The following is a 25293-nucleotide window of genomic DNA, read 5'->3' as shown; positions in this document are numbered from 1 at the left end:
TAACCTTTGCTACCATACACATCATAGGAGGCCCCACCTCCAAACTGTTCTTACTATCAGGACCCTTTCTCAGCAGGGAAGGAGGGTCCTTGTGGTGTTGGAAAACCCTTAATCAAGGGAAATGAGAAGCCATTTTGTTTATTGGCAAAAAGGAAGGGGATGTGGGGCCAGGACATTCTTAAGCTATTCCAGTGTCTCTGATGGTTTCCCCATGTGGAGAAGGGTAAACACAAAACTCAACCGTGCTTGCAGCTCTGTCTGGTGACGCCAGTAGTGATAGCACAACTCTCTCCCTATATGTCTGTAGCTAGGAGATGATTTGGGAAGAAAGACGGAGGCAAAAGAAGACAGGCCCGGGCATTTTCTTCTAATCTTTCTTCAGATAAACCCCATTATCTGAATGTGCTGCATGCCTTCTTGACAGTAGTTCAGTGAGCTCTGGCTGCCCTTTGTTCCGTACGCCTACCCCCACACCTCCAGTTGAACATGGCTTGTTGCTGGGAGCTAGGGGTGGGTGGGGCGTATGCTGGGCTTAGCTCCCTCTCAGAGCAAAAAAACAATAACAACTCCTTCCCTTCACTCACAGGAGTAACACTTTATCAAAGGACTTGTCAGGCAGCCTCAGGATAAGCCATGCCGCTAAGTGAGTACAACACAAACAAAGACTTCAGGAGGTTTTGAATGCCCCAAACAAGCATCCCACCATGGGCCAGATCAGGACTTCTTGATTCCTGGACACAGAATTGGGTGTTTTGTGCAAATGAGAGAGCGGGCTGGACTCGTTAGATTAAGGGGCCAGAGAGATAGCAAGGTCAGACTTCTCAAGAACAACCAGAGCCCGGAGTCATACTTGAGCCTCGAGTTTTATGTATTTCAATTTTTTTACAACTGGCATGTGCCCAGCTCGCCTGGGCCAACATCCTCAGAAAGTCCTTGGCATAGAAACTCCAGAGAAACTCTGCAAGTGTAGTTCTTGGATCTTATTTCAATTTATTTTTAGTACTAAAAGCCATCGAAGTCAGGAAGACAGATGTTCTCGCAATGGGCATGGCTCCCTACCCTGTAAACATTTACTGTGCCTAGCAACGGCCTACCAAAGAGGAGAGTATGGAGAGAGGATGACGGGAATTTCGCAGCCAGTTAGCTGCGTCTAGGCCAGGGAGCCAGGGCCAGCATGGCAGCGGTTAAGTTGTGTCGATCGATACTACCCCCACGTGATACCACGTGATAAGAAAAGCACTAATTCCCAGGAAGACGTCGATGTCCCAGCTGGGCACAGTGTCCCCTTTGCCTTACTGGCCCTGTTTAGATGCCCACTACCATGCTTTGCTCGCTCTCGTAGCAATGCCTTCTGGGAACAAGTAGCCACCATCTCAGGGAGGCCTCATTTGCTTTCCTTGTCTACATGTGTCCCTCTTGTTAGCATTCTGTCTAGGCTCCACCCCCACAGTTACCTGGCAATAGTCAGGTATGCTCCGCCCCACAGTTACCTGGCAACAGCCAGGTAAGCTCCGCCCCACAGTTACCTAGCAACAGCCAGGTATGCTCCGCCCCACAGTTACCTGGCAACAGCCAGGTATACTTGACAGTCTAAAAGGGGCTGTTTGCCTCCTCCTCACTCTCTTGTTCTCTCTTGCTCTTGCTCTTGCTCTCTTACCTCCTTGTCCCTTCTCTCTCCATTCCCTTCCCGGCTCTGCTCTCTACATGCTCATGGCCGACCTCTACTCCTCTACTCCTCTCCTCTTCTACTCCTACTTCTCTACTTCTCTCTCTGCCCCTACTAACCTCTTAACTCCCTCCCCATGCCCTGAATAAACTCTGGGCTGGGGAGGTAGCTCAGTGGTTAAGAGCACTGACTATCCTTCCAGAGGTCCTGAGTTCAAATCCCAGCATATACATTAAATAAATATTAAAAAAAAAATAAACTCTAGGGGTTGGGGATTTAGCTCAGTGGTAGAGCGCTTGCCTAGAAAGCGCAAGGCCCTGGGTTCGGTCCCCAGCTCCGAAAAAAAGAAAAAAGAAAAAAAAAATAAACTCTATTCTATACCATACCGTCGTGTGACTGGTCCTTCAGAGGGAAGGGGTGTCTCAGCATGGACATCTATGGGTCTTTCCCCAGACCTCCATAGAACATAACCCCCCCTTCTCTTTATCCTTTTATAGCATAATACCTCTCACTCTCATTCAATCTGACACAGTCTCCAGGGTTACCTAGGTTCCTGGGGGCATTGTCCCTACCCTGGTTGTTTCTTGGGTTCATAAGGTGATTGACTTAAATCCCAACTGGTTTAGAACCTCAACCCCCATGTATGACCCCCCCTTTTCTTTATGCCTGTGTGTGTTCTCTATGACAGCACACCCTCTGGCCCAGGGTCCCCTCAGGGGCTGCCCTTGACCCCTCTCTGGCCAAAATCTCTACCACGAAAAGTCTCCAGAAATCCTCAAGAAGCTCCTGTCTGATGGCCTTCCTGGGTATCCAGCCACGCTGCCTTTTTATTTCGAGGGTTCCAAGGAAGGACAAGAGTGTCCCAGAGGCAGCAACAATTGACCAGAGTGGTGTGGGGTGAGTCTAGGGGCAATGGGGAGTCTTCCACAATTCTTCTATGCTCATTCCCTGGGCAAGCGGCATCTGGAGGAATGTGAAATATATCTCTCTGGCCTTTTACCTCCCCACTCAGCTGTGCCTGGCAACACCCGTGAGTCAGTGTTTACAGGTAACCCATTTGGAGACACAGAGCTGAGGAAGGACTCTCAGAGGTGTCATGGCAACCCAGGACCTCCCTTCCTCACAGGCTAGCACATCACAGACTCCAGGGAAGGCTCTGGCACTGTGGTCTAGAGAGGGATCTGACAGTCTCCCATTTACATGTCTTGAGACACCATGACCCCTGAGGGGGCTCTTTGCTGCACATAACTAAGGACCAGGGCAGAGTGAGGACCCCAGCCTCCTACGTCTCTGCAGGCCCCTTTTCAGTCAGTAGTCATGACGTTGGACTCCTCAATGGCGGATCAGATGACCCGGCTGAGGTTAAGACTCCTGGAACAGGTAAGACAGAGCCTTTCCACTGCTGTGCTTAATCTGTCGCTTCACTCAAATCTCCCGCCTCTGTGAACTGCCAGGAGAAGTCCCAGCTCCCAGAGCAAACCTTTTCCCTGTGTCTGGCTTCCTAACGAACAGCTATGGTTTCTTGTTTTGCTGTGCTGTACAGAAACCCATTAGGTTCTGGCAGTTTCCAAAGTCAGGCGGCAGGCTGTGCCTACCAGCAAGTGTACTTCTAGGGCACGGTCCTCCAGAGCTCCTGCACCTTCAGACTCCACTGTTTGAAGGGATACTCCTTACTGTGGAAACTAAGCCTAACTTACCCAGGGAAAAGCCTGGTCACCCCCAGTCTTCCCCTTTGCAACCACATATGAAATTTGGAGTGACCCATGACCAGCATACCTGCCTATGTACACCACTAAAGCATAGCTCCCATGGGCAACGTCTCTGTATGCTCTGCCTGTATCGCTCCTCTTCCAGTTGCTGTCTATTACCAACGCTGGAATCCCTAGTTCAGGGCCCAGGTGACCCTGGGTAGACCCTGAGGGTAGTCTCTCAATCTGCCTGGAGCATTTCTCTCAGGACCTTCAGGGTAACCCTTGGGACCCGTGAAGGAGCCCTCTTGGGAACCATCAAATCATCTATCTTGGTTCCCATTACCGTGTCCCCAATGGGGTCCAGTAGGCAACACTTTGAGACCCATCAGGATAGTCCGTGTTGTGCATCAGGATGCCCTACCTGTTCCTCAGCAGAGCATCGCCTTGGGTATCATCATCCCCTCTGGGCTTAGGATGGAGAGCTTGCATTATGTTTGAGAACATTACCAAAATGTAATGGGGGACCGTTGCCCCCCACCCACTCACTTTTCCAAGTGCTTCTTGCCTTTCATACTTATTTTTGGGTGCTGACCACTCCCAGAGCTCTTGGCCTGTCAGCAACATAGGAGGTGGGCAGCACAGACTCCATTCACCAACCTGGAGCCAAGTCACCATCATAGCTTCTTCCTCTTAGATGCTGGAGCAGGAACGAGAGAGCATGGACAGAGCAGGTAAGAGCTGAAAGCTGATTGGGCACATCCAGGGAGGAAGGGGAACAGACAAGAAGAGGAGCAGGCAAAGCAGGCCCTGGATTTGTTTTCACCTGTAAAACAACACATGCACATACATGCACATATGCATGCATGCATGCACACACGCACACACACACTGGCACTGCACCACTAGCCCGAATCCTAGAGGGAAAGCATCTTGTAGATGAGGTCAGGTGACCTAGCTCAGGTTGTTCAGTGCAGAAACTTGTGCCTGTTAATTCAGACTCACATTGCTCCGATTGCAAGGGTAGTCAGGGGCTCGCTCTTATCCTTCTCAGTACCTGGGACCAGAATCTAGGTCCATGGACAGCTGAGTGAGGATCTGAGGCCAGAAGAGCATGTCTAGTTCTTTAGAACATGGAGTATCCACAGCTATGGGTAACTCTGGGAACCTTGAGGGCAGCTAGACAAACCTGCGTGCCTCAAATCTAGATAAAAAATTGCACACTAGGCCACATGACCCAGGGGACCTACACTGCATCCGATGGCCACATATGTGCCAGAGGTTATCCCAGGGGATGATTCCAAAGAAGCCTGGGCAGGCATCATCAAAATCCCAGCTCCAATAGGATGTCAGGGCAAGCAGACCCCTTCCTGAGCTTTCTCTCGAGTAAGACCTTCTCCTTCCAGTTGGCGAACATGCCTGTCCTTCCCTTGGCATTGGAGCCAGGGCTATGGAGGTATGACTGGGCCTATGGAGGATCCTTCAGTACAGGAGTGCTAGGAGTCAAGAGAGATCTGTTCTACTGACTTCCAGTGCCTTACAGGACCAAGAAAAGCCACTAGGCCGACTCTAACCAAGTCCTTCCCTCTCTACCGTAGCCCTTGTTCTCCCTGCCCCAACCTTGGACCCTATTTCTTTAGGATGGATGTCCATGAGACACCTGAGCTCAGGAGCTCAAAAGCTCCAGGCTACTCTGAACCCTAGAGTGCAGGGAAATTGGGGCACTCTGTGTTTGCCACCAGCCAGGTTTGTAGACCCCATTGATGTGTGCCTTCTTTATGCAGGACAACAGGAAAAGCCAGACCCTGCCCTCCAGAGTGCTTTGATGAGAAGGAAGGACCTTCTACAGAGGCTCTGGGTAGGCCTGCACCTTCTGCCAAACTCGTGCCTAACTCCCCGTGGATGCTGTATTCATGGAGGGTCATTTAGCTAATGTTTGCCAATTGAGGATGGTTAACTGACCTGTGAGCGTTCAAGAGAAGAATACTCCCACCCCATCACTTCCCTGAGGAAACTAGACAAATTAAAACATCAGGTGTAGGCAGTACGTAAGCTTAGAGACCGCTTAGGTAGCTGGCAACAGGGAAGGCAATGAGTCAAGGCCCATCCCCACAAGAAGAGCTCACCTAAGCTAAACTGGCCACCAGCAATAAGTAGCCATGCCTAGAAACATTGACTTGGGTGTTATCCCAGCATGGCTGTGGGACAGGAGGTTTGCTCTTTCTACAGCGAGGTGGATGCTGAAACGCACGAAAAACCACGAGAGTTGGCCGAGAAGCAATAAGGACAACCAAAAAACTCAACAAGTAACTGAAATGCGTTTAGAGAAGAATTTCCCAGTGTTTACCAAGGAGCACTATTGAACTTGGGGTCACAACCTGTGCCCCAAGTCCTGTCTGGCCACCCATTCGCAATAAGCCAATTAAAAGTCAACAGTTGAAAGCAGAAAAGGGTGTTTATTGAATATGGTCACGTCAGGAAGAGAGACAGAGATCCCTAGTCCCAGGGACTCCACACTGAACATTTGGGTGCTATATTCCCTGGTGGGGTGAGGCATGGTAAAACCATGCTGGTGAGGGTCCGTTCACCCAGTGAGGTTCACAGGTTGAGTCAGAACCCTCTGCCGATGGCTCTCCCGCCAACTGGCTCTCCCTTTTCAGGAGCAGCAGCTGATGGACGAACACTCCCCGGCCTGGAGGACACATGGAAAAGCCATAGCGCCAACCCTGAACCCAGAGGTCCCTCCCATGGATGTCTTCCCTGCTGCCTCCCCCTCTTTGCCCCAACCCCCAGAGCCACTAAGGATCATCCAGCAACCGGTAGGGAGGACTCTTGGGTGACAGCAACTTGTGGTGGGGTAGGAGAGGTCTCAACAATGCAGAACGGCACAGTGTGGCCAGCAGGCCATCCAATCAGAGAGACCAGAGAATCTCTCTCCCCTCCTACCTTCCAGGGAGGCCAAAGGCTCTCTCTTTCCCAGGAGTTGCCAGCAGGATGCCGGTGCTCTGGAGAGGTTCATTCTGCTAACAGACAACAGATGCTCCACTTGCTGTCCATGACCCCTTGGGTCCTCTGTGGGAATTACATAAAGGACTGGGTTGGGGGTGGTCAACTCTCAGGACAGACTCACCTCCCAGTAGACCAACCTAACAGCTACAATGGAAGAATTAGGGGAGTTTAGCACCAGTGGGCCCTGAATTTGGAGAAGCGCCGCCCTTTAATACTTCACAGTGACCAGGGATGATTAAGGCTCCGACTTAACGACAGAGCTACAACAGCAGAGTATACCATTCTGAGAACGTTCCCTGGTGTAGCCTACACACAGCACCCTGAATCACGAGCAGCAGAAAGCAATGGATTTCTCGAGCAAGCAATATACGTGCTTTAAATTGTATGTACTATTAGTGTGCACATGCTTTAGGGCTTCCATTGCCGTGAACAAACACCATGACCAAGGCAACCCTTCTAAGGACAGCATTTAACTGGGGCTGCCTTACAGTTCATTATCATCGTGCCACGGCAGGCTCCAGGCAGACGTGGGGCTGGAGGAGCCGGAAGATCTACATCTTGATCCAAAGGCAGAAAGAAGGCTGGCTTCCAGGCAGACAGAAGGGTCTCTCCCCGCCCCCCAACAGGGCGGAGCTTGAGCACCAGAAGACCTCAAAGCCCGCCTACATAGTGACATACTTCCTTGTTGGAGGCCACACCCCCTCACAGTGCCATTTCCCATGAGTCACGCTTAGTAAAACCACCACAGTGCATGAGATACACATATGTGGGATGCACGCCACAGTGCAAACATGGAAGTCAGAGACCGTCATCTCTCCACTCTTATGTGTGTTCTGGGTATCAGGTTGCCAGCCCTCCTGGAAAACACTTTTATTTGCTAAGTCATCTCACTGGTTCAAAAAAAAAAAAAGTTCTAAAGCAGGGAGGTAGGAGGACCAGGTGAGGTCTCTGTTTGGTACTCAGTGTGAGGGAAGACAGGAAGTTGAAGGGAATAGGCACAGGGGTATCTGGAAGACATCTGTCCTTTGGGCAGAGGGAATGGATCTTCCCTCTGCTGGTGAGCTAGCTGTACCCAGGTTTCAGGTACTCCAGCCGCTGTTCCTTCCTGTTTTCAGGACCATTGTATTTATTATTATTATTAATATGATGATGATGATGATGATGATGATGATGATGATGAACCTTGATGCTTTGCCTAAAGCGGGTATGTCTGTGTGATGGCTTCAGATCTCTTGGAAATGGAGTCACAGACCATCGTGTGCTGCCTTCTGGAGGCTGGGACTAGAACCTGGGTCCTCTGGAAGAACAGCCAGTGTTCTTAACCATTGAGCCATCTCTCCAGCCCCCCACTATGTTTGCTTTTAGGATCTGGTTGGTCTTACTATGTAGCCCTGGCTGGCCTAGAACCCACTAATACAGACCAGGCTAACCTCAAACAAAACTTCCCACGTACCGAGATCGGAACCACACTCCACAATACCTGGAGGCTGGTTTCGTGGTTTTTTTTTTTTTTTTTTTTTTTTTGGTTCTTTTTTCAGAGCTGGGGACCAAACCCAGGGCCTTGCACTTCCTAGGCAAGCGCTCTACCGCTGAGCTAAATCCCCAACCCCTGGTTTCGTGTTCTTAAGTGCTTGCTGGAGGGGACTGGAGAGATGGCTCAGAGGTTAAGAGCACTGACTGCTCTTCCAGAGGTCCTGAGTTCAAATCCCAGCAACCACATGGTGGCTCACAGCCATCTGTAATGACATCTGATGCCCTCTTCTGGTGTGTCTGAAGACAGGGACAATGCACTCACATACATTAAATAAATAAATCTTAAAAAAAAAAAAAAAAAAAAAGTGCTTGCTGGAAAAGTAGAGGAACCACACCTGGAAACACAGGAAGACGCACGTCTTGATTGTCATGAACTAGTTACTTATAGGGATGCTGTTCCCATCTGTTGGTAGCTGTTCTTATTTTCAACAGCAGAGCAGACACTCAGCGGAGCCCATGTGCCCTGTGAGTCCAAACAATTCACTACTTGTACTCTATAGAGAAAGCTCACAGGTCCGGTCTAGGCCACCAACTCCATGAATAGAAAGAAAGAATGAGGACCATATGTGCCCCATCATATAGGGTAGAGTTGCAGTAATTAATAAAGCTGGTAATGGCGCTATAGCAGCCAAGTCACTGTAAAGAACTGTGAACGCCTGACCTTCGAAAGCAAGTGTCTACCCCTAGACTTCCTACACAATGAAATCCCACTCTACTTCTGTTAAAATGCATTACAGTTAAAGGACTGGGCACATTAAAGCAAAATCGACCAGGTATTAACTACCCTCCTGAAGGAAGGAATTATGAGAAACCTTAAAAAATATGTAGTTGCCAGACATGTTGGCATGTACCTAAGTCCCGTACTCCGGAGTCAGAGGCAGAAGGACCGCCACCAGCTCAAGGCCAGATAGAGCTACCCAGGGAGAGCTTGCCTCACAAACATAACAAAACCATGTCCCAAGGATAGCCGGATGTAAATAGTTTTCTCTCCCGTTATCTATGCTAACTTACAGGGTTAACTGTTAACCTTCTCTTCAGCTGGATGCTGGATGGAGAGATGGGTAGATGGGTAGACAGACAGAGAGATGGACAGGATGTGTGGATGGATAAATGACTGGGTAGATGGATAGATGGATGGACGGTTGATCAAGTGTGCAGGCAGACAGGTGGGGGCTAGCTGCAAAGACGGTGCGTTTAGACAGCTAACCAACCCACCTTTCTCAGGTCCCCCGGTCTCCTGCAACCATTATACAGCAGTTACCCCAGCAGCCACTGATCGCACAGATTTCTCCTCCTCAGGCCTTTCCCGCTCAAAGATCAGGAAGTATTAAGGAAGGTAGGTGTGCAAACCATATTGATATTGCTTTTGTTTCGTGAAATGAGTACCGAAAGGGAAAGTATTTTCTAAGTAGATGTCTTGGAGTTTTACTGCTGTGAACAGACACCATGACCAAGGCAAGTCTTATAAAGGACAACATTTAATTGGAGCTTGCTTACAGGTTCAGAGGTTCAGTCCATTATCATCAAGGTGGGAGCATGGCAGCATCCAGGCAGGCCTGGTGCAGGAGGGGCTGAGAGTTCTACATCTTCACTTGAAGGTTCCTAGGAGAAGACTGACTTCCAGGCAGCTAGGAGGAGGTCTCAAAGCCCACCCCAATTTCCACCAACAAGACCACGCCCACTCCGACAAGGCCACACCTCCAAATAGTGCCACTCCTTGGGTTACGCAAATTCAAACCATGACTGTAGGTGTTTTCTCAGTGAGAGGCAACGTAAACATCTCTCCATCCTAGACAATCAGTAACAGACAAAAGTAACAGTACCATCAGAGGCCAAGCCTGGTGAACTAACGAGTTTATTGAGGTTACTTAGAGAAAGGCTCCTTGATCAAGTCCCACCCCAGAGCAGGTACTGAGTCATGAAGCTGGAACCACAGAGCTCTTTGCAAATCATGAGGTCAAAGTCTCTTCCGTGCACCTTGGCTGCTCTCAACCCCTCAGCAGCCATTACTGCTTATATAACTCTAGAGAAGGAGGAACTTCGGTTATCTGGTTAGTAGGTTTCAAAGACTTCCTGAGACTTGTGAGTTGGTTGCTTTCCACTACCTTGGGGCTTTGATCTGTTGGAGGTTTTTTTGAAGTTAACAGAACTCAATGCCCTTTCCAGAGACTGGGGGTTGAAGGAAGAGATAACAGGTTATCCTGACAAACAGAAACCCACTTCTCAAGGTTTCTGAGGAGTGCTGTTTAGTATCCTGGATCAAAGTCCAGCCTAAGCTGAGCCCAGACTGTCCCTTTCTTGGGGAGGGAGGATCTGACATTTCTTGAGGAATTTTAAAAAAGGATTTTTGTTTTGTGTCTTGAGTGTGTATTGCTCTCAGAGGCCAGCTGAGGACACCAGATCCCCTAGAACTGGAGTTACAGAGGGCTGTGAGCTGCTGCAGATGCTGAATCCAAACAATCATCAGCCAGTGCTCCTAACCACAGGACCATCTCTCCAGCCCCGTATTTTATTTTTAATTACATTTAATTAGCCATGGGAGCGGGTGTGTGTGTGTGTGTGTGTGTGTGTGTGTGTGTGTGTGTGTGTGTGTGTGTGTACACAGCACAATGTAATACAAAGAACAAGCCAGGTAGTCCCTGGTGATAACAGACTCAAAAAATAATCTGCCAAACAATGTGCTTTACACTCTGGAAATAGAGGGTATATGAACAAGCAAGCTGGAGAGATGGCTCAGTGGTTAAGAGCACTGACTGCTCTTCCAGACGTCCTGAGTTCAATTCCCAGCAACCACATGGTGGCTCACAGCCATCTGTAATGGGATCTGATGCCCTCTTCTGGTGTGTCTGAAGACAGTTACAGCATACTCATATGAATAAATAAATAAATAAATAAATAAATGTTTTTTAAAAAGTTGAGTTTAAAGGGAAAAGCAAATAAAAAATATGGTCTCCAAAAGACCGTAATTCCTTCATAATCAAATCCAAAGATAAACAGTTAAAATTCTAGAAGAGAATTCAGAAGTCTAGTTTGAGCCATTAGTTTCTCCCCAGCATCATATAACCCAGCTGTGGTGACACACCTGCCATCCCAGTACTTGGGAATCCAGAGGCAAGAGATCCAAAAGTTCAGGGACACCCTTGGCTACGTGAGGCCTCGTCTCAGAAAACAGAAAAAGCAAAACATCAAAACCGACAAAACAGCTCGGCTAAGCAGCACACACCTTTGATTCCAGGACTGGGGAGGCAAAGGTAGGCTGAGCTCTAGGAGTTCCAGGGCAGCCAGGGCGATGGGGAAAGACCCTGTCCAAAACAAAATACAGGACACCCGAAATATTTATTAATGCTCATTGCGATGGTGTGGAGTAAACGACACTGTTGTATTACAAAGTCCTTTTTAAAAACATTAGTTTTTTTTATTCTTATGTGCAGGTGTGTTTTGCATGTATATATGTTATGTTCACCATGTTCATGCCTGGGGCCCAGGGGGGATAGAAGAGGGCATCAGATCCTCTGGAACTGGAGTTGTGAGGTCCTATTTGAACCTCTTCCAGGATCTTTTCTTTTTTTTTCTTTTCTTTTTTTTTTTGGTTCTTTTTTCGGAGCTGGGGACCGAACCCAGGGCCTTGCGCTTCCTAGGCAAGCGCTCTACCACTGAGCTAAATCCCCAACCCTTTCCAGGATCTTTTCAATGAGACTCACAGAGGCGGTGATTGATGCACAAGCAAGAGGAATTTAATTCCCACATGTCGGGGTCCTCTCACTTCAAGGGGAGACGACCCTGAGCAGACTCTAACAGGGAGTTATATCCCTTGCAAACAACTGGGGCCGAATCCAAACAATGGTAACTAGGCAGGGTGCTACTGATGGGGCGAAGTGACCTCCAAGCTGACTCATGGTCAGTGCACTGACCATTCTGGACTTTCCAGGAGGGACGGTTGGGAGTCATAGGCAGCTTTGTTTGACAGTTTGGCTTGTAGCTGTTCCAGGAACGGCTCTAAACTAACTCTGCTCCTAATGGAAGGGAGGGGTCTTTCTGTGCTGGGAGGTTTGTGGTGGAATTCTCCCACTGGCCTCAGACTGACCCCAACTCTGGCTCTTTCAGAGTTACGAATGTTCGTGAGCGACCATGCGTATGCTGGAACCAAAGCAGGTCTCCTCTGCATGATAACCACTGAGCCATCTTTCCAGCCCTACAAAGTATTTCCAATACCTGATCATATGGCTTTTAAAATATTCCGTACCTTGAAAGTGTCCCCCCACAGTCCCTGTAACCATGATTGTTTTTTCTTCTTTCTGATTTTGACATTGAGTATGTAACTGGAGTCACGTGATTTCTGTCTGTCTGTGACTGTCTTGGTTTGGTTAATATAGCATAGCTAGGGCCCATCCACACTGTAGCCAGGGACAGGTTGAAAGAGACTGCAGAGTATGGGTGACCACATTTGGCCCCATACCTAGTTGTCCGGTATTGGAAGGAAGCCCAAAAGCTCAACTTAGGAGAACCTCCCTTTTGGAGCACCTGCCACTCCAGCTGCTGGCTGGAGCCTCCTCCAAAGCTCCTTGAGTCTTTGTTCTGACTGGTACTGTCACTTGGCCTCTTGACTCTGTTTCGCAAGGGATTGCTGCAAAGCTCTGACTTCCTACCTTGCTCCTACGGCCTGGCCTGTGCCAACCAGTTCCTGGTGCTTCTGTGTGAGCCTCTCTGCTATGCTGGGCTTGGTTGTTTGACTGAGAACTGAAGTAGCCCTGGGGGATGTTCCTTTAAGGGAAGCTGACAAGAATCCCGGCACTGGTTTGCAGAGTTTAGCTGCTGTGGGGGGAAAACTGACATTTGTCCATTCCGTTGTCAGGAATTAGAATGTTGACAGGTACCTATGTGGGTGAGTGATAAAACACACTGGACCTATGGCAACACAAGCCCCAACGCTGGGTGGCTAAAGCCATCTGGAAATCCAGGGTTGGGCAGGAATCCCCTCCCTGGGATACTGGGAAAGTCTCTTCTGTTTCGTCCTATTCCCTCCGGTCTCCCTCATCTTCCCTCATCGCTGATCTTCTCTTTGCTCTTTAATGAAAGCAGACACATTTGCCGAGATGCTCTCCCTGCTCTCAAACTCCCCTCCTGTTTTGTTTTTTGTTTTTGTTTTAGTGGTCTGAGTACACTGTGGTCAGACACACCAGAAGAGGGCACCAGATCCCATCACAGAGGGTTGTGAGCCACGATGTGGTTGCTGGGAATTGAACTCAGGACCTCTGGAAGAGCAGTCAGTGTTCTTAACCGCTGAGCCATCTCTCCAGCCCTCCCCGTTCGTGTTTTTAAGGACTATAACGAGCGGCTAACGCATAAGTCCCCGACTCTCCTTTTAGACATGGTGGAGATGATGTTGATGCAGAACGCACAGATGCACCAGATCCTCATGCAGAACATGATGCTTAAAGCCCTGCCCCCCGGGCCCACGGGGCCGCGTGCTACTACCCTGCAGGTAGGTTTGGGTGCTGAAATGTAGCCAGTGGATGGGGGAGGGCGTTGCTCCAGAGGACCCGTGCGAGGATTTCTCTGGTTTCCGGTGAAGGCAATGTTTGCCAGTCCTCTGCCCGAGGAACGGGGTAATGCAGCTGGGGCCCAGAAGCTCTAAGCCCAGGTAGGGCCTCCAACACATTCTGCTGCCTTTCCTACCACTTTGGGCCCGGACCCAGGGAAAGGATGGTGAAGTTCTGATCCGGCTGTGTACTCTGCCAGGACCAACGATGGGTGCACCACGGGGTCCCGAGAGCTGAAAAGCAGAAGCCACCTCCGGTTCACCACCACCACCACTATGCGCCCACCACCCAGCTGCAGGCCACCTCCGCGGCTGGCGCCCCTTCCGGTTATGCCGGGTGGCCTCCAGTGGTTGCAGCCACTGCACTCCCACATGCAGCCAGCTTCTTGCCCACTGTGAGCCACCTGACCGAGCCATCGACCTCCCATCCTAGCTACCCTTAGCACGCCCAGTGTGGAGGGAGAAAGCTAGTGTCTTGCTGCAGGTAAGCCCCAGTCGCCAGGCCACGTGGATCTCTGTCACCCTCTGGAACAGTTGTGTCAGGTTGTCTGAGAGCCCAGCAGGGTTGGTCTCATAGGCTGTCCGTCCCCAAGAGCTGCACTGAAAAATACGGTCTGCTTTTCCAAGCGTGTCAGACCATTCCCGGATCTCAGCAAGCATCCTAGCATTTGCTTGCCAACCTCCGCTACTCTCCTGGGCCTTCTGGGAACCCTAGGGGAATGAATGCCTCGCCCAGACGGAATACAAACATTTTATTATGAAAGACTAAAGACGGGCTGGAGAGATGGCTCAGCGGTTGAGAGCGCTGACTGCTCTTCCAGAGGCCCTGAGTTCAAGTCCCTGCAGCCACATGGTGGCTCACGGCCATCTGTGGTGGGATCCGATGTCCTCTTCTGGTGTGTCTGAAGATAGCTACAGTGTACTCATATAATAAATAAATAAATCTTTAAGACTAAAGACAAAACGACTGGAGATCAGAATGGGTCGTTACAGCTACACATATGTTTTGACACTCTTCTGGAAGGCTGGAATAAGAGTCGGATTGAGGGGGTTGGGGATTTAGCTCAGTGGTAGAGCGCTTGCCTAGCGAGCGCAAGGCCCTGGGTTCGGTCCCCAGCTCCGAAGAGTCGGATTGAGGCTGGAGATAGGGCTCAGACAGTCTGTTGAACACGGGTGAGGCTCTGCGTTATACCCTCGATGGGCCACACATGCCCACACATGATGCAAGGGGCAGCCCAATTCCGTAGCTGAGGAAGACATGTTTGTTGGCCATACCCGGAGTGACCGCTTCATTTTAATGTGAAAGAAGCAAGCTGAAGAATTCGTGATGTGACTGACTTCAGTTAAAATAGACAGGGCCAATGGATGGTTCGGCAGATAAAGGTGCTTGCTGTGAAGTCTGATAACTGAGTTTTAGCCTCATGACACGGGGTCACTGGTGGGGGTGGGGCGGCCAACTTCTGTAGGTTGCTCTCTGACCTCCAGTTTTGCATGGGGGGGGGGCACCTGGAACCCAGCGCCCGTGACCAGTTAAATGTAATTAAGGCTAAAATAAAGAACTAGACATAGTTGCGTGTATCTTTAGTCCCAGCGCTCAGGAGGCAGAGGCTGGCAGGCCTCTAGTTCAAGGCCAGCCTGGTCTACAGGGTTAGTTCCAGGCCAGCTAGAGTTGCACAGAGAAACCCTGTCTCTAAAAACAAACAAGCAAACAAGAAAGGGCTGGAGAGGTGGCTGGGTGGCTAAGAGTTAGGGGCACTTGTTCTTACAAGCCAGGTTCGAGTCCCAGCACCACCTGGCAATTCGCAACCATCTGGAAGTCAAGCCCCAGCCTATTCAGTGTCCTCTTCTGACTTCCAAGGACATCATGCACGCACAGGACACACATAAACACATATAGGCAAGACACTCATACATATAACATTTTATAATCTTAATAACAAGACCGGGACTGGAGAGATGGTTCAGCGGTTAAGGGCACGGACTGCTCTTCCAGAGGTCCTGAGTTCAAATCCCAGCCACCACATGGTGGCTCACAGCCATCTGTAATGGGATCTGGTGCCCTCTTCTGGTGTGTCTGAAGACAACTACAGTGTACTTATATATAATAAATAAATTAATCTTAAAATAAATAAGTAAATAACAAGACCCAGGTGTGAGGTATGCATGCACGCACACACATGTGCCCTGCAGGCTGTGTAAGTATGGGTGAATGAATGCACATGCCATATAGAAAGCATTATTTGCTCCGGGAGGGTTGGATGATCGCTTTCTCAGTTCCATCCCCACCGTGGCCCATCAGGTAGAGAGGAAGTCATATCCATGTGCATGCTTCCTGTACTTTTTGGTGCCTCTTTTTGTTGCATTGGAAAAGCTGATTTCCTTTTTGGTTTTATTGCTTTTGAGCCCAGGCTGACAACAGACTACAGCCCTTCTCTGGTAGCTTGCCTGCTGCTAGGATTAGACTTGTGTGATCATGTCTGACTCCTTTTTTGTTTGTTTGAGATGGGGGTCTTACTCTGTAGCCCTGATTGGTCATGTACTATGCAGACCTGGCTGACCTTGAACTCATCCTCTGAGCTCCACCTGCCTCTGACCACTTCCAACTTCCGATAGCTGGCCTAGGGCTTGCCTAACCAAGCCTAGTTTCTTTGTTATTTTAATGGTTTTGTTTGTTATTGTTTTTTGAGGCAGGTCTCTCTTACTTGGTGGCGGTTGTCCCGAAAGTCTCTGTGTAGACCAGGCGGGGCTCACACTAAGAGATCCATCTGCCTCTGCCTCCTGAGCACTAGAAGTGCACAGCTACGTCTGGCTTAATCTTTTATTTGGAAAGATTTATGATTTTTGTGGTATGGGGTTGAACTCAGGCTTTCAAGCACATTAGCCAAGTACTTTTCCATTAAGTTAACAGCCACGGACCTCTTACCACTTTGAGACAGCACCTCACTGAGTTGCTAAGGCTGGCCTCAAACTGGTAATTCTCCTGCCTCAGTCTCCCTACTAGATGGGATCACTGGAGTGATACATGGTAAGTTATTTTTCCGCTGGTGAAACGAGTCAACAGGTGTATTGTGCAGGCGAAATCACTGGCCCCAAGGAAGGAGGCCAAGGAAGTTGCTATGGGAACGGAGAGAGGGGAGAAAGAAGAGAAAGAGCATGCTCGGAGAGGAGGAGGAGGAGGAAGAGGAAGAGGAAGAGGAGGAAGAAGAGGAGGAGGAGGGGGGAGCAAGGAGGGGAGCAAGGAGATCACAATGTCTGGGTTACATTAGAGAGGAGCCTCTGGGGGAAGGGCACCCCAGACCATGGGCTAGAAAAGTCCAGGTTTGGGGACAAGGTATACAAGGTAGGACTGAGGGATGCTGGGAGAACCTGGAGACCAGGTCTTTTTTGCTATGCAAATATGCACCTCAGCCCCTTGTCCCGGGCCTGAAACCAAATACTACAATCCACCTGCCTTAATAGATTGTTTTTTCTTCCGAGAATTATAGTAAGCTGTCATTTGCCTAAAGTGAAGTTTTTCATTTGCTAAGTTCCTCACCAAAAAGCTAGTGTCTGTTTTAGAATCCCTGAGAAACTTGTTTTTGTTACAAGCACCAGTTAAAGAGCTCCCACAAAGGGACTGGAGAGATGGCTCAGTGGTTAAGAGCACTGACTGTTCTTCCAGAGGTCCTGAGTTCAAGTCCCAGCGAGTACATGGTGGCTCACAACCATCTGCAATGAGATTCGATGCCCTCTTCTGGTGTGTCTGAAGACAGCGACCGTGTACTCATATACATAATATATAAATAATAAATTCTTTAAAAATATTTTTAAAAAAGCGCTCACAGTTTTTTGTATTTGTGATGCTTCTAACATCACACAATTTCCCTTTTCACGTGATTTAATTATTAATCTGATGGAGGCAGACGTTTGGCAGATGTTTGGCAGGATGGCCTGACGATGCCGGGCAAACAAGGAGGAAGCATGCTAGCACCTGGGTGCACCCTGGCTGTATGACCACCGGGGAGTGCTCATGGACCACCGCCACACTTAGTCTTCCTAGTTCCTTTCGAGCCTGCTGTTTGGCTGGAGAGTTTGAGCAGGCCCTGTAGAGGGCTTAGGGGTCCCCCGTGACTGGGGTAAAAGCTTCTCCTGGCCACGCCCCTTAACAGCGCCGATAGGGACTGAGAGCCATTTTGAACACCTGTATCCCGAGAAGATGCACAGCGCGCCCCAGGGATTTTAAAGATGGCCCAAGTATGTGAGCAGCCAATCCACAGAGTCCGTGTAACTTTCATCGAGATGATGGGCCCTTCAAGGAAGCGAGGGATTGAACCTAGAATAAACAGAAACTGAGGAAGCAGTGATGATCGCTGTGCCTCCTGGAACAGGACAGAACTCGCCCCCACAGGCCTGGAGTCATGACAGTGTGGCTGCACTCAGATACAGCTGCTGGCCAAACCACAGATTTAGGGCAGCAGAGCGACAGGCCCGGAATGTGGTAAAGGACTTACCGAGCACAACAAGGCCCTGGATTCCATCCCCGGTGCTGCAAAACCGAACCAAACCAAAAAACACCCACCAGACCAAACCAGAAATGCCAAGCAGAGAAGGGAAACAGATAAGTAAGTGACACAGAAGCAATCATTTCCCAAGGATGCTCAAAAGCGAACCAGGTAGATGGCCGAGAAGGGAACAGGCCGCATAAGCGTATATGGGGGGTACACCCAGCAGAGGGGTCAGGAAACCCTATCTAGGTTCAAGATCACTGGCTACTCACTGGGAAGATGAATGATCCAGATTTGAGTAGGTGTTCAGCATGGACAGTAAAGGACTTCAGGTCAACCGGAATTCCATGTTCTGGGACTTGAGCAGAATTATCATGCCTCTAACGGCCAGTAGGGGGAGCCCCAGTGGCGGGACCACAGTGGCCCACAGGATGTCAGTGGGATGGTAAGGCTGATATCCTGAGTTCCATCTCTGGGACACTCATCATAGCAGAGAGCCATCTCCCGCCAGCTGTCTGACTTCCCCACGCATGCAGTGAGAAATTCGCACCCACACACGTGTACACACACACACACCAAATAAACATAGTCTGAAACAATTTAAAACAGCAACACAGGTGGGGAACACACCTGGATCTCTGGCCCCAGGAGACAAGATCTGTAGGTCAGTGGGCTGTCTTATGGTGTCTACCTACAGCCAACAGCTTAAGAAAGGCGGGGGCACAAGGTGGCTCTTGGGAATGGAGAAAGCAGGTCACAGAGTTCCTGAGGGTAGGGGTGGGAACCTTGTCCTTTTGAGCCTGCTTGTCTGCAGGCGTCTGAGAATAGATTTCAGTGTTCTGGTATGTTCCTTCTACTTCAGGAAGACAGGGCAGGACAGTCCATCCAGACTCTAGAGTTAGAAACTCAATGAAACATAAGAGTGTCTATGTTTCTTGTCTTGGAACGTCCTATTCTGCTCACAACAGTCCACCCAGCCTTTTTTTTTTTTTTTTTTTTTTTTTTTTTTTTCTATTTTTTGAGCTGGGGACCCGAACACAGGGCCTTGAGCTTGCTAGGCAAGTGCTCTACCACTGAGCTAAATCCCCAGTCCTCCACCCAGCCTTCTAATCAGAGTGAGGGCCGGCAGGCACTTCCTTGGTACTTTCTGAAGCCAATGCCCACTCACAGAACGAAGCTGTAGTATGGGCTGATGCCCTCCAGGTCAACATGACCCGCAAAGATCCACCGTGGAGGGACAGGACTCTGTCCATCATGTCCTCTGTCTCAGAGCTTTGCGGCATCAGTAGAGTCCCCTGCTCAGAGGCTGGAGCCTAGCTCCAGTGTGGTGGCTCAGTTCCTCCAGCACCAGCTTCTCCTGGTTATACATCTGGAACACAGCAGCACATAAGCTGATAGGAGGCGACTTGGGGACCCTTATCCGGAGTGAGAGTCCTCACAAGGTTCACCTCCTTCTCCCGAGTGAGAGTCTCACAAGGTTCACCTCCTTCGGAAACTTCCCCCCTTGTTCTTCCCATCCCCCCTTCCATCCCCCAGGCTCTGCACAAGTCTATCAGGCAGCAGCTGAATAGAGATTCAAAGAGAGCTGTGGGAGGACGGGAGATGCAAAGGAATAGGACAGCAGGGAGTGGGCGCCCAAAGGATCGGGGAGAAGCTGGGGTACACACGGGGTCCAGGGAAGTGTGGGGCAGGGAGGGAGAGGGCATAGAAAGGGCTGGGTGGTAGCAGAACCAGATGGGGATCTACTTTCTTCCCCTTTTTTTTAAATAAAAGATTTATCTATTTATTATATATAAGTACACTGTAGCTGTCTTCAGACACACCAGAAGAGGGCATCAGATCTCATTACAGATGGTTGTGAGCCACCCTGTGGTTGCTGAGATTTGAACTCAGGACCATCTGGAAGAGCAGTCAGTGCTCTTAACCGATGAGCCTTCTCTCCAGCCCCCCTGGGGATCTACTTTTTTTTTTTTTTAATTTACTTATTTATTATATATAAGGACACCGACACTGTCTTCAGACATGCCAGAAGAGGGCATCAGATCCCATTACAGATGGTTATGAGCCACCATGTGGTTGCTGGGAATTGAACTCGGGACCTCTGGAAGAACAATCAGTGCTCTTTTTTTTTTTTTTTTTTTTTTTTTCGGAGGTGGGGATCGAACCCAGGGCCTTGCGCTACAATCAGTGCTCTTAACCACTGAGCCATTTCTCCAGCCCTGGGGATCTACTTTTTTTTTTTTTTTTGGGGGGGGTCTACTTTTAATTGGGAAAAAAAAGGTTCATTCACAGGTGCTGGAGAGACGGCTCAGCAGTTGAGCGCACTCACTGTTCTTACGGATCACCTGGGTCGGATTCCCTGCCCCCCCATAGGAAGCTCACAACCACTGGTAGTTCCAGTTTCAGGAGATCGAGCCCTCCTCTGGCCTCTCTTGATAACCAGCACACACACAGTGCCCATAAGCTCATGAAGGTTCGCACTCATAGACAGAAAACCTTAAAAAGAAAAACGTTCATTCCGAGCAATAGACTAGTACCTGCAGATCTAACCCAAGCCTATTGGACAACTCAGTGGGCTTTATAAGTGTGGTGCCCATCAGCCGTTAAGAGGAAACAAACCACTCCCTCCTTAGGCGAGTGCTCTACCACTGAGCTAAATCCCCAACCAAACCACTCCCTCCTTAACATTACTCATTGCCAACTGATGGGTAAGGGTTGTTTTTGGTTTTGTTTTTGTATGTTTTTCTGACCATTAAGTAATCCCTTGACCCCCATCAATAATAGCTCGCATTTAGGGAATTTAACTTTTAATCCGTCTGCCCCGGTGTGAAGAATTATGAGGATCCAGAACCTTTAAAACAAGACTTCACCTTTCCAGGCAGGATAGATGGAGGCTGAGGTTCCTGCCTCTTGCCAAGGGGTGTGCATGCGGAAGGGGTGCTGGGCAGCAGCTTAGGGGTTAGGGTTGTATCTGGAGGTAGCACACAGCCCCTTGCACAGGTACCGCTCTTACCTTTTGCCACTCAGCCTCGGAGCTGTGGGTGAAGCCCAGCAGGTGACAGAGTCCATGCGTGGCTGTCACCTGTTGGAGTAATTGAGAAGTCAGCTCAGGGGATGATCTAACAGAAAAGAAAGCTGGCCCTTCAGAGTCACAGAGTACCCTTGGAAGACTGCGCTGTCCTATGCCAGGGGCAGGACCCTGAGGCAGGATACACAGTTGCTGCACTGGACAAGAGTTAAAAGCACCTCAGCTGTCTCCTGTCTAGGCAAGTGCTACCAGTGGGACCACACCCCAACCTAGGTCACCTCCTATCTTAAATGGAACAATTCACCCAGGGCAGTATTGGGGAATCCAATTAGAATTAAGCAGGGGTAGCTCACGGTTGTAGTCTCAGAGATCTAGAAGGCTGCACTGAAGTACTGATCGAACCAAAGAGTGCGAGACCTGGGTGATATAGTGAGTCTACATCTCTTCATTTATTTACTCTGCCTTCAGACAACCAGAAGAGGGCATCGGATCCCATTACAGAGGGTTGTGAGCGACCATGTGGTTGCTGGGATTTGAACTCAGGACCTCAGGAAGAGCAGTCAGCGCTCTTAACCACTGAGCCACCTCTCCAGCCCTACTAGTTTTAAATTGTGCGTATGCGTCTGTGTATGCGCACATGAGTACAGCCATCCCTGAGGCCAGAAGAAGAGTTGTTTAACACCTGACATAGGTGCTGGGAAGAGAACTCGGGCTCTCTGGAAGAACAGTGGCTCCTATTAACCACTGAGCCATCCCTCTAGCCTGAGCCTGTATAGCTAAAAAAAAAAAAAAAAAAAAACGTTAAGCAGCAAGAGAGTCTAAACACAAGAAAAGGAAAGCTGGGAGCAGGGCTGACTCTAAGAGAGAAGGAAAAGAGCCAAGGATGTGTGCTTAACCCTGGAGAGTGAAGCCTTGCGACTGTGGCATAAAACGAGGTCAGGGCATCTGTGCGGAGTGGGCATAGTGATCAGGGAGAGACAGGATGGGGTTTGAGGTGGGTGGAGGCAGAGGCTGGATGGGGGAATCAGTGTGGCCTGCTTCTAACTGCAGACAGGACTGGGCTTAGCCCACAGAAGAGGGGGTAGAACAGAGTCCGGCCGAGGGGAATGAAGGTCTACACCAAGTCTGAAGAGGCCACAGCTAACAAAGAGCCTGCATGCTGTCTAGCTTTGGTCGACCAGAACACTAAGATTTATAGAGAGGACTACTACAAACCAAGCTAAAGTTACCTCGGGCGATCTCTAGCCCCTTCTAATAACCATTTACTACCAACCTTGCTATCTGTCCTAATATCCTCATGTCGAGCAGACCACCTCTTGGGAAGGATAGTTAGTCTGACACATTTCTAGCCTCCGCCATCCCTAAAGCCAGGGACACTTGGGTCACGTGGGAAACCTGCAGAATTGCCACCACCGCCCAGCATCCTGTCTACCTGGTGTCTGCACTGAAGTCACCAGTGACTGCATGGACTTGTGTGCCTCTCTTTTGTTCCAGGACTATGCAAGTTCACATAACCCCTTCCACGTTGTAACATATCATTCTCAGAAACCCAGATCTGTTCTTTGGCCTCAGTAGCCACCCACACTTGCCTCAGAACAAACTAGTTTCTTATTTCCTTTAAAGCAGAGCTGTTTGGTCAACAGGCAGTGAAGAGGCTGGCTCTGGGCCACTGCCTTCACAACAGAGCATTACAACTTATAGCACAGGCTCGACTACCCTAGATCAAGGGCACAGTCAAGGCCAAGGCCCAGCTCCTAACTCTGGGTCACCTCCAGTGCCTGCTTTGGGTCACTCAAATTCTAGGAGGCTCACAGACAGCAAGGCTGTCGCTGCTCTGTCAAAGTGGAGTGCTTCTATTGAGCGACGTGCCATTGTTTCTCTTGTCAGGGCTTTCCCTTCCCCTCTCGAACTCTGAAATGAGGAGGCTCCTGTTCTGTGTTGGGTAGTGTAATGAGAAGCTAATCCGGCAAATTCCAATTAGGGAAACATGGTCTCATTTCTGGAGAGAAAAGCCAAAAAGGTCCCTGGGAACTCTCAGTGCATCCTCCTTCCCTCAAGCCTGAAGCTTCCTGTCCTCCGCTTTTAAGTTCTCCTCATCGATACAAATGGTACACGTGGATGCCACGTGCACACAGGAGCCCCTCCTCAACCTTCTCCAGGGTTGAAGTTTGTTCATAAGTGGATGTGACTTTGCCTCCCCACTTACCATCAGGACATCATAGTAATCCTCGTTTCCTTTGCAATGCTGGAAGATATACTCCACTCCTAGGAAAACGTCTCCCAGATTATAGTCATCCGGTGAGCGTGGCTGAGGAAATTCACCTGCTTTCAGATTCTGCAAAGGAGAAAGCGAACTGGGAGGCCTTGGCGAACAGTGGCCGGATTACAAGGACTCGACCCCCTTGTTTGGCAGAGGACACAGGACTTCTGACCACAGGATGTTCAAGCCACGTAACAGAAGCTAAGGGCCATCGAGGAGTCGGAGGGGGTGGAATGCAATTATTACACACAGTGGCTCTCACGTGCTTCGATTTCATCAAATTATCTACTTCCCCTAGTCACATTCAATATCCTTGAATTGGCATACAGACACAATCAGACTCTTCCCCACTTGCCTGCCTGCCATGTTTTCCTGTTAAGCAATAAGGCGAGTGCTTGGACACACTCTTACACTGTACCTTTGTCACGGTTTGCATTTATTTCTCTAGGCGTAACACCCGTAGATGGTGGCACTCACACATTTCACAGCCTTTTGAAGCACCGTTTACTATCTATCAAAAGTCGCTCCCCAGGAGGATTGCTCCAATAACAATGGGTTAGACAATGTGGTTACTTGTAACTGTTGCAAGGGAGTTGAAAATGCTTACCACTTTTAAACTTTTCTGTCCACGCATTCACTACTGAGATACCCTTACAACTGGAGAGGCCCAGGCTCAGTGGTTAAGAGCACTGACTGCTCTCTTTCCAGAGGTCCTGAGTTCAATTCCCAGCAACCACATGGTGGCTCACAACCATCTGGGATGGGATCTGATGCCCTCTTCTGATGTGTCTGAAGACAGCTACAGTATAGTTACATATATAAAGTTAATAAATCTTTAAAAATAAATAAATAAACTGTGCAGAGGTCCCTTCTTTGAATTCTCTGATAGCATTGAGTGAGGGTGGTCCCTGCATAGAGGAATTGTGATGTTTAAGGATAGACATACTTAATGGATATAGGTCAGATCTGGGTGGCTTTAAACTTAGTGATCTGCCAGCCTCTGCCTCCCAAGCACTAGGACTAAAGGTGTGTGCCACCACCACCACCACCACCTGGCTGAGATAACGGCTTTTTTTTTTTTTTTTCCGAGCTGGGGACTGAACCCAGGAGCTGGGGACTGAACCCAGGACCTTGCGCATGCTAGGCAAGCGCTCTACCACTGAGCTAAACCCCCAACCCCGAGATAACGGCTTCTTAATGTGGCCCTTGTCTGGCCTTGAACTAACTAGACAGACCAAGGGTGGCTTTGAACTCACAAACATTAGATTGCCTCTGCCTCTTGAATAGGTGGGATTAAAGGCACGCACAGTTACACCAGGCTAGACTCCAATGCATTTCAAAAATCAAAGATAACCATATCTGTAAAATAATTAACAGGTACTGGGAGGAAAGTAGGCCATACAAGAAGAACATTTTTTTTACCTCATGAAATGGGAAAGAAAGCACATCAGTTGGGACATTTTTATTCCTGTAGATCCTATTAATGTTCTGAATATTCTTGTTGTCAACACAGATGATCCCCAGGTCAAATTTCTTCACTCCTAAAATACTCCTGACTAAATCCATCTTCCTGCGAAGTGGCATTCTTCTGATGGGGACCACCCGCTGAAGATTTTTAATCACCAAACTCATTTCAGGAAAAACACCCAGCCAGCCCTTTAAAAAACGGTTGGAAGGAACCTGTGGTTAAAGTTCGAGAAAAAAAAAAAAACCATAAGAATTAGAAAGTGATAAATTATGTAAAAATACACGCGCGCGCTCACAATAAAACAACTTTATTTGGTGGCAATTCTAAGGGAAATTACATTCACCGTAGGAAACAAACAAGGTAGGCTGGGCACAATGTGCAGAATAAGGTAGGTAGTTTGGGAAAGTTGCAATGGTGTAGGACCAGGTGAGAATGAGTGTGGATGAGAAAATGGGGTCGCTGTGGGTCCAGCGTCTCTCGGGCACTCAGGTGGGAGGATCCACGCACGAACTAGGCGCTCCCACGCCGCGCAAGGGCGAGTCGCCGCGCACTTACCGAAGTAAACGATAAAGAAGGCAGGGAGCCCGGCAGTCCACCTGCCGGAAGCTCAACAGCAGC

At 49.2% G+C, this 25293-nt stretch overlaps 2 protein-coding genes across 2 annotated transcripts; one reads left to right on the top strand and one right to left on the bottom strand.

Moving 5' to 3' along the window:
* Positions 1-2804: 2804 nt before the first annotated feature.
* Positions 2805-14399, top strand: C8H21orf58 (chromosome 8 C21orf58 homolog). The gene is made up of 7 exons (XM_032910247.1): positions 2805-3046; positions 4052-4088; positions 5139-5212; positions 6015-6173; positions 9121-9232; positions 13263-13378; positions 13636-14399. Exons 1-7 carry the CDS (start codon positions 2984-2986, stop codon positions 13876-13878), a joined length of 804 nt encoding a protein of 267 aa, XP_032766138.1. The 5' UTR covers positions 2805-2983; the 3' UTR covers positions 13879-14399.
* A 4623-nt stretch (positions 14400-19022) lies between these two features.
* Ybey (ybeY metalloendoribonuclease) lies at positions 19023-25292 on the bottom strand. The gene is made up of 4 exons (XM_032911046.1): positions 25231-25292; positions 24765-24887; positions 20933-21001; positions 19023-19288 (listed from the first exon to the last, which is right to left on the bottom strand). The coding sequence occupies exons 2-4, from the start codon at positions 24837-24839 to the stop codon at positions 19202-19204; spliced, it is 231 nt and encodes a 76-aa protein (XP_032766937.1). The 5' UTR covers positions 24840-24887; positions 25231-25292; the 3' UTR covers positions 19023-19201.
* Between the last annotated feature and the right edge of the window lies 1 nt (position 25293).

The sequence above is a fragment of the Rattus rattus genome, chromosome 8 (assembly GCF_011064425.1).
Source record: "Rattus rattus isolate New Zealand chromosome 8, Rrattus_CSIRO_v1, whole genome shotgun sequence".
Taxonomy (NCBI): Eukaryota; Metazoa; Chordata; class Mammalia; order Rodentia; family Muridae; genus Rattus; species Rattus rattus.
Note: the sequence above shows the minus strand (reverse complement) of the source record. Positions and strands in the feature narration are given on the sequence as shown.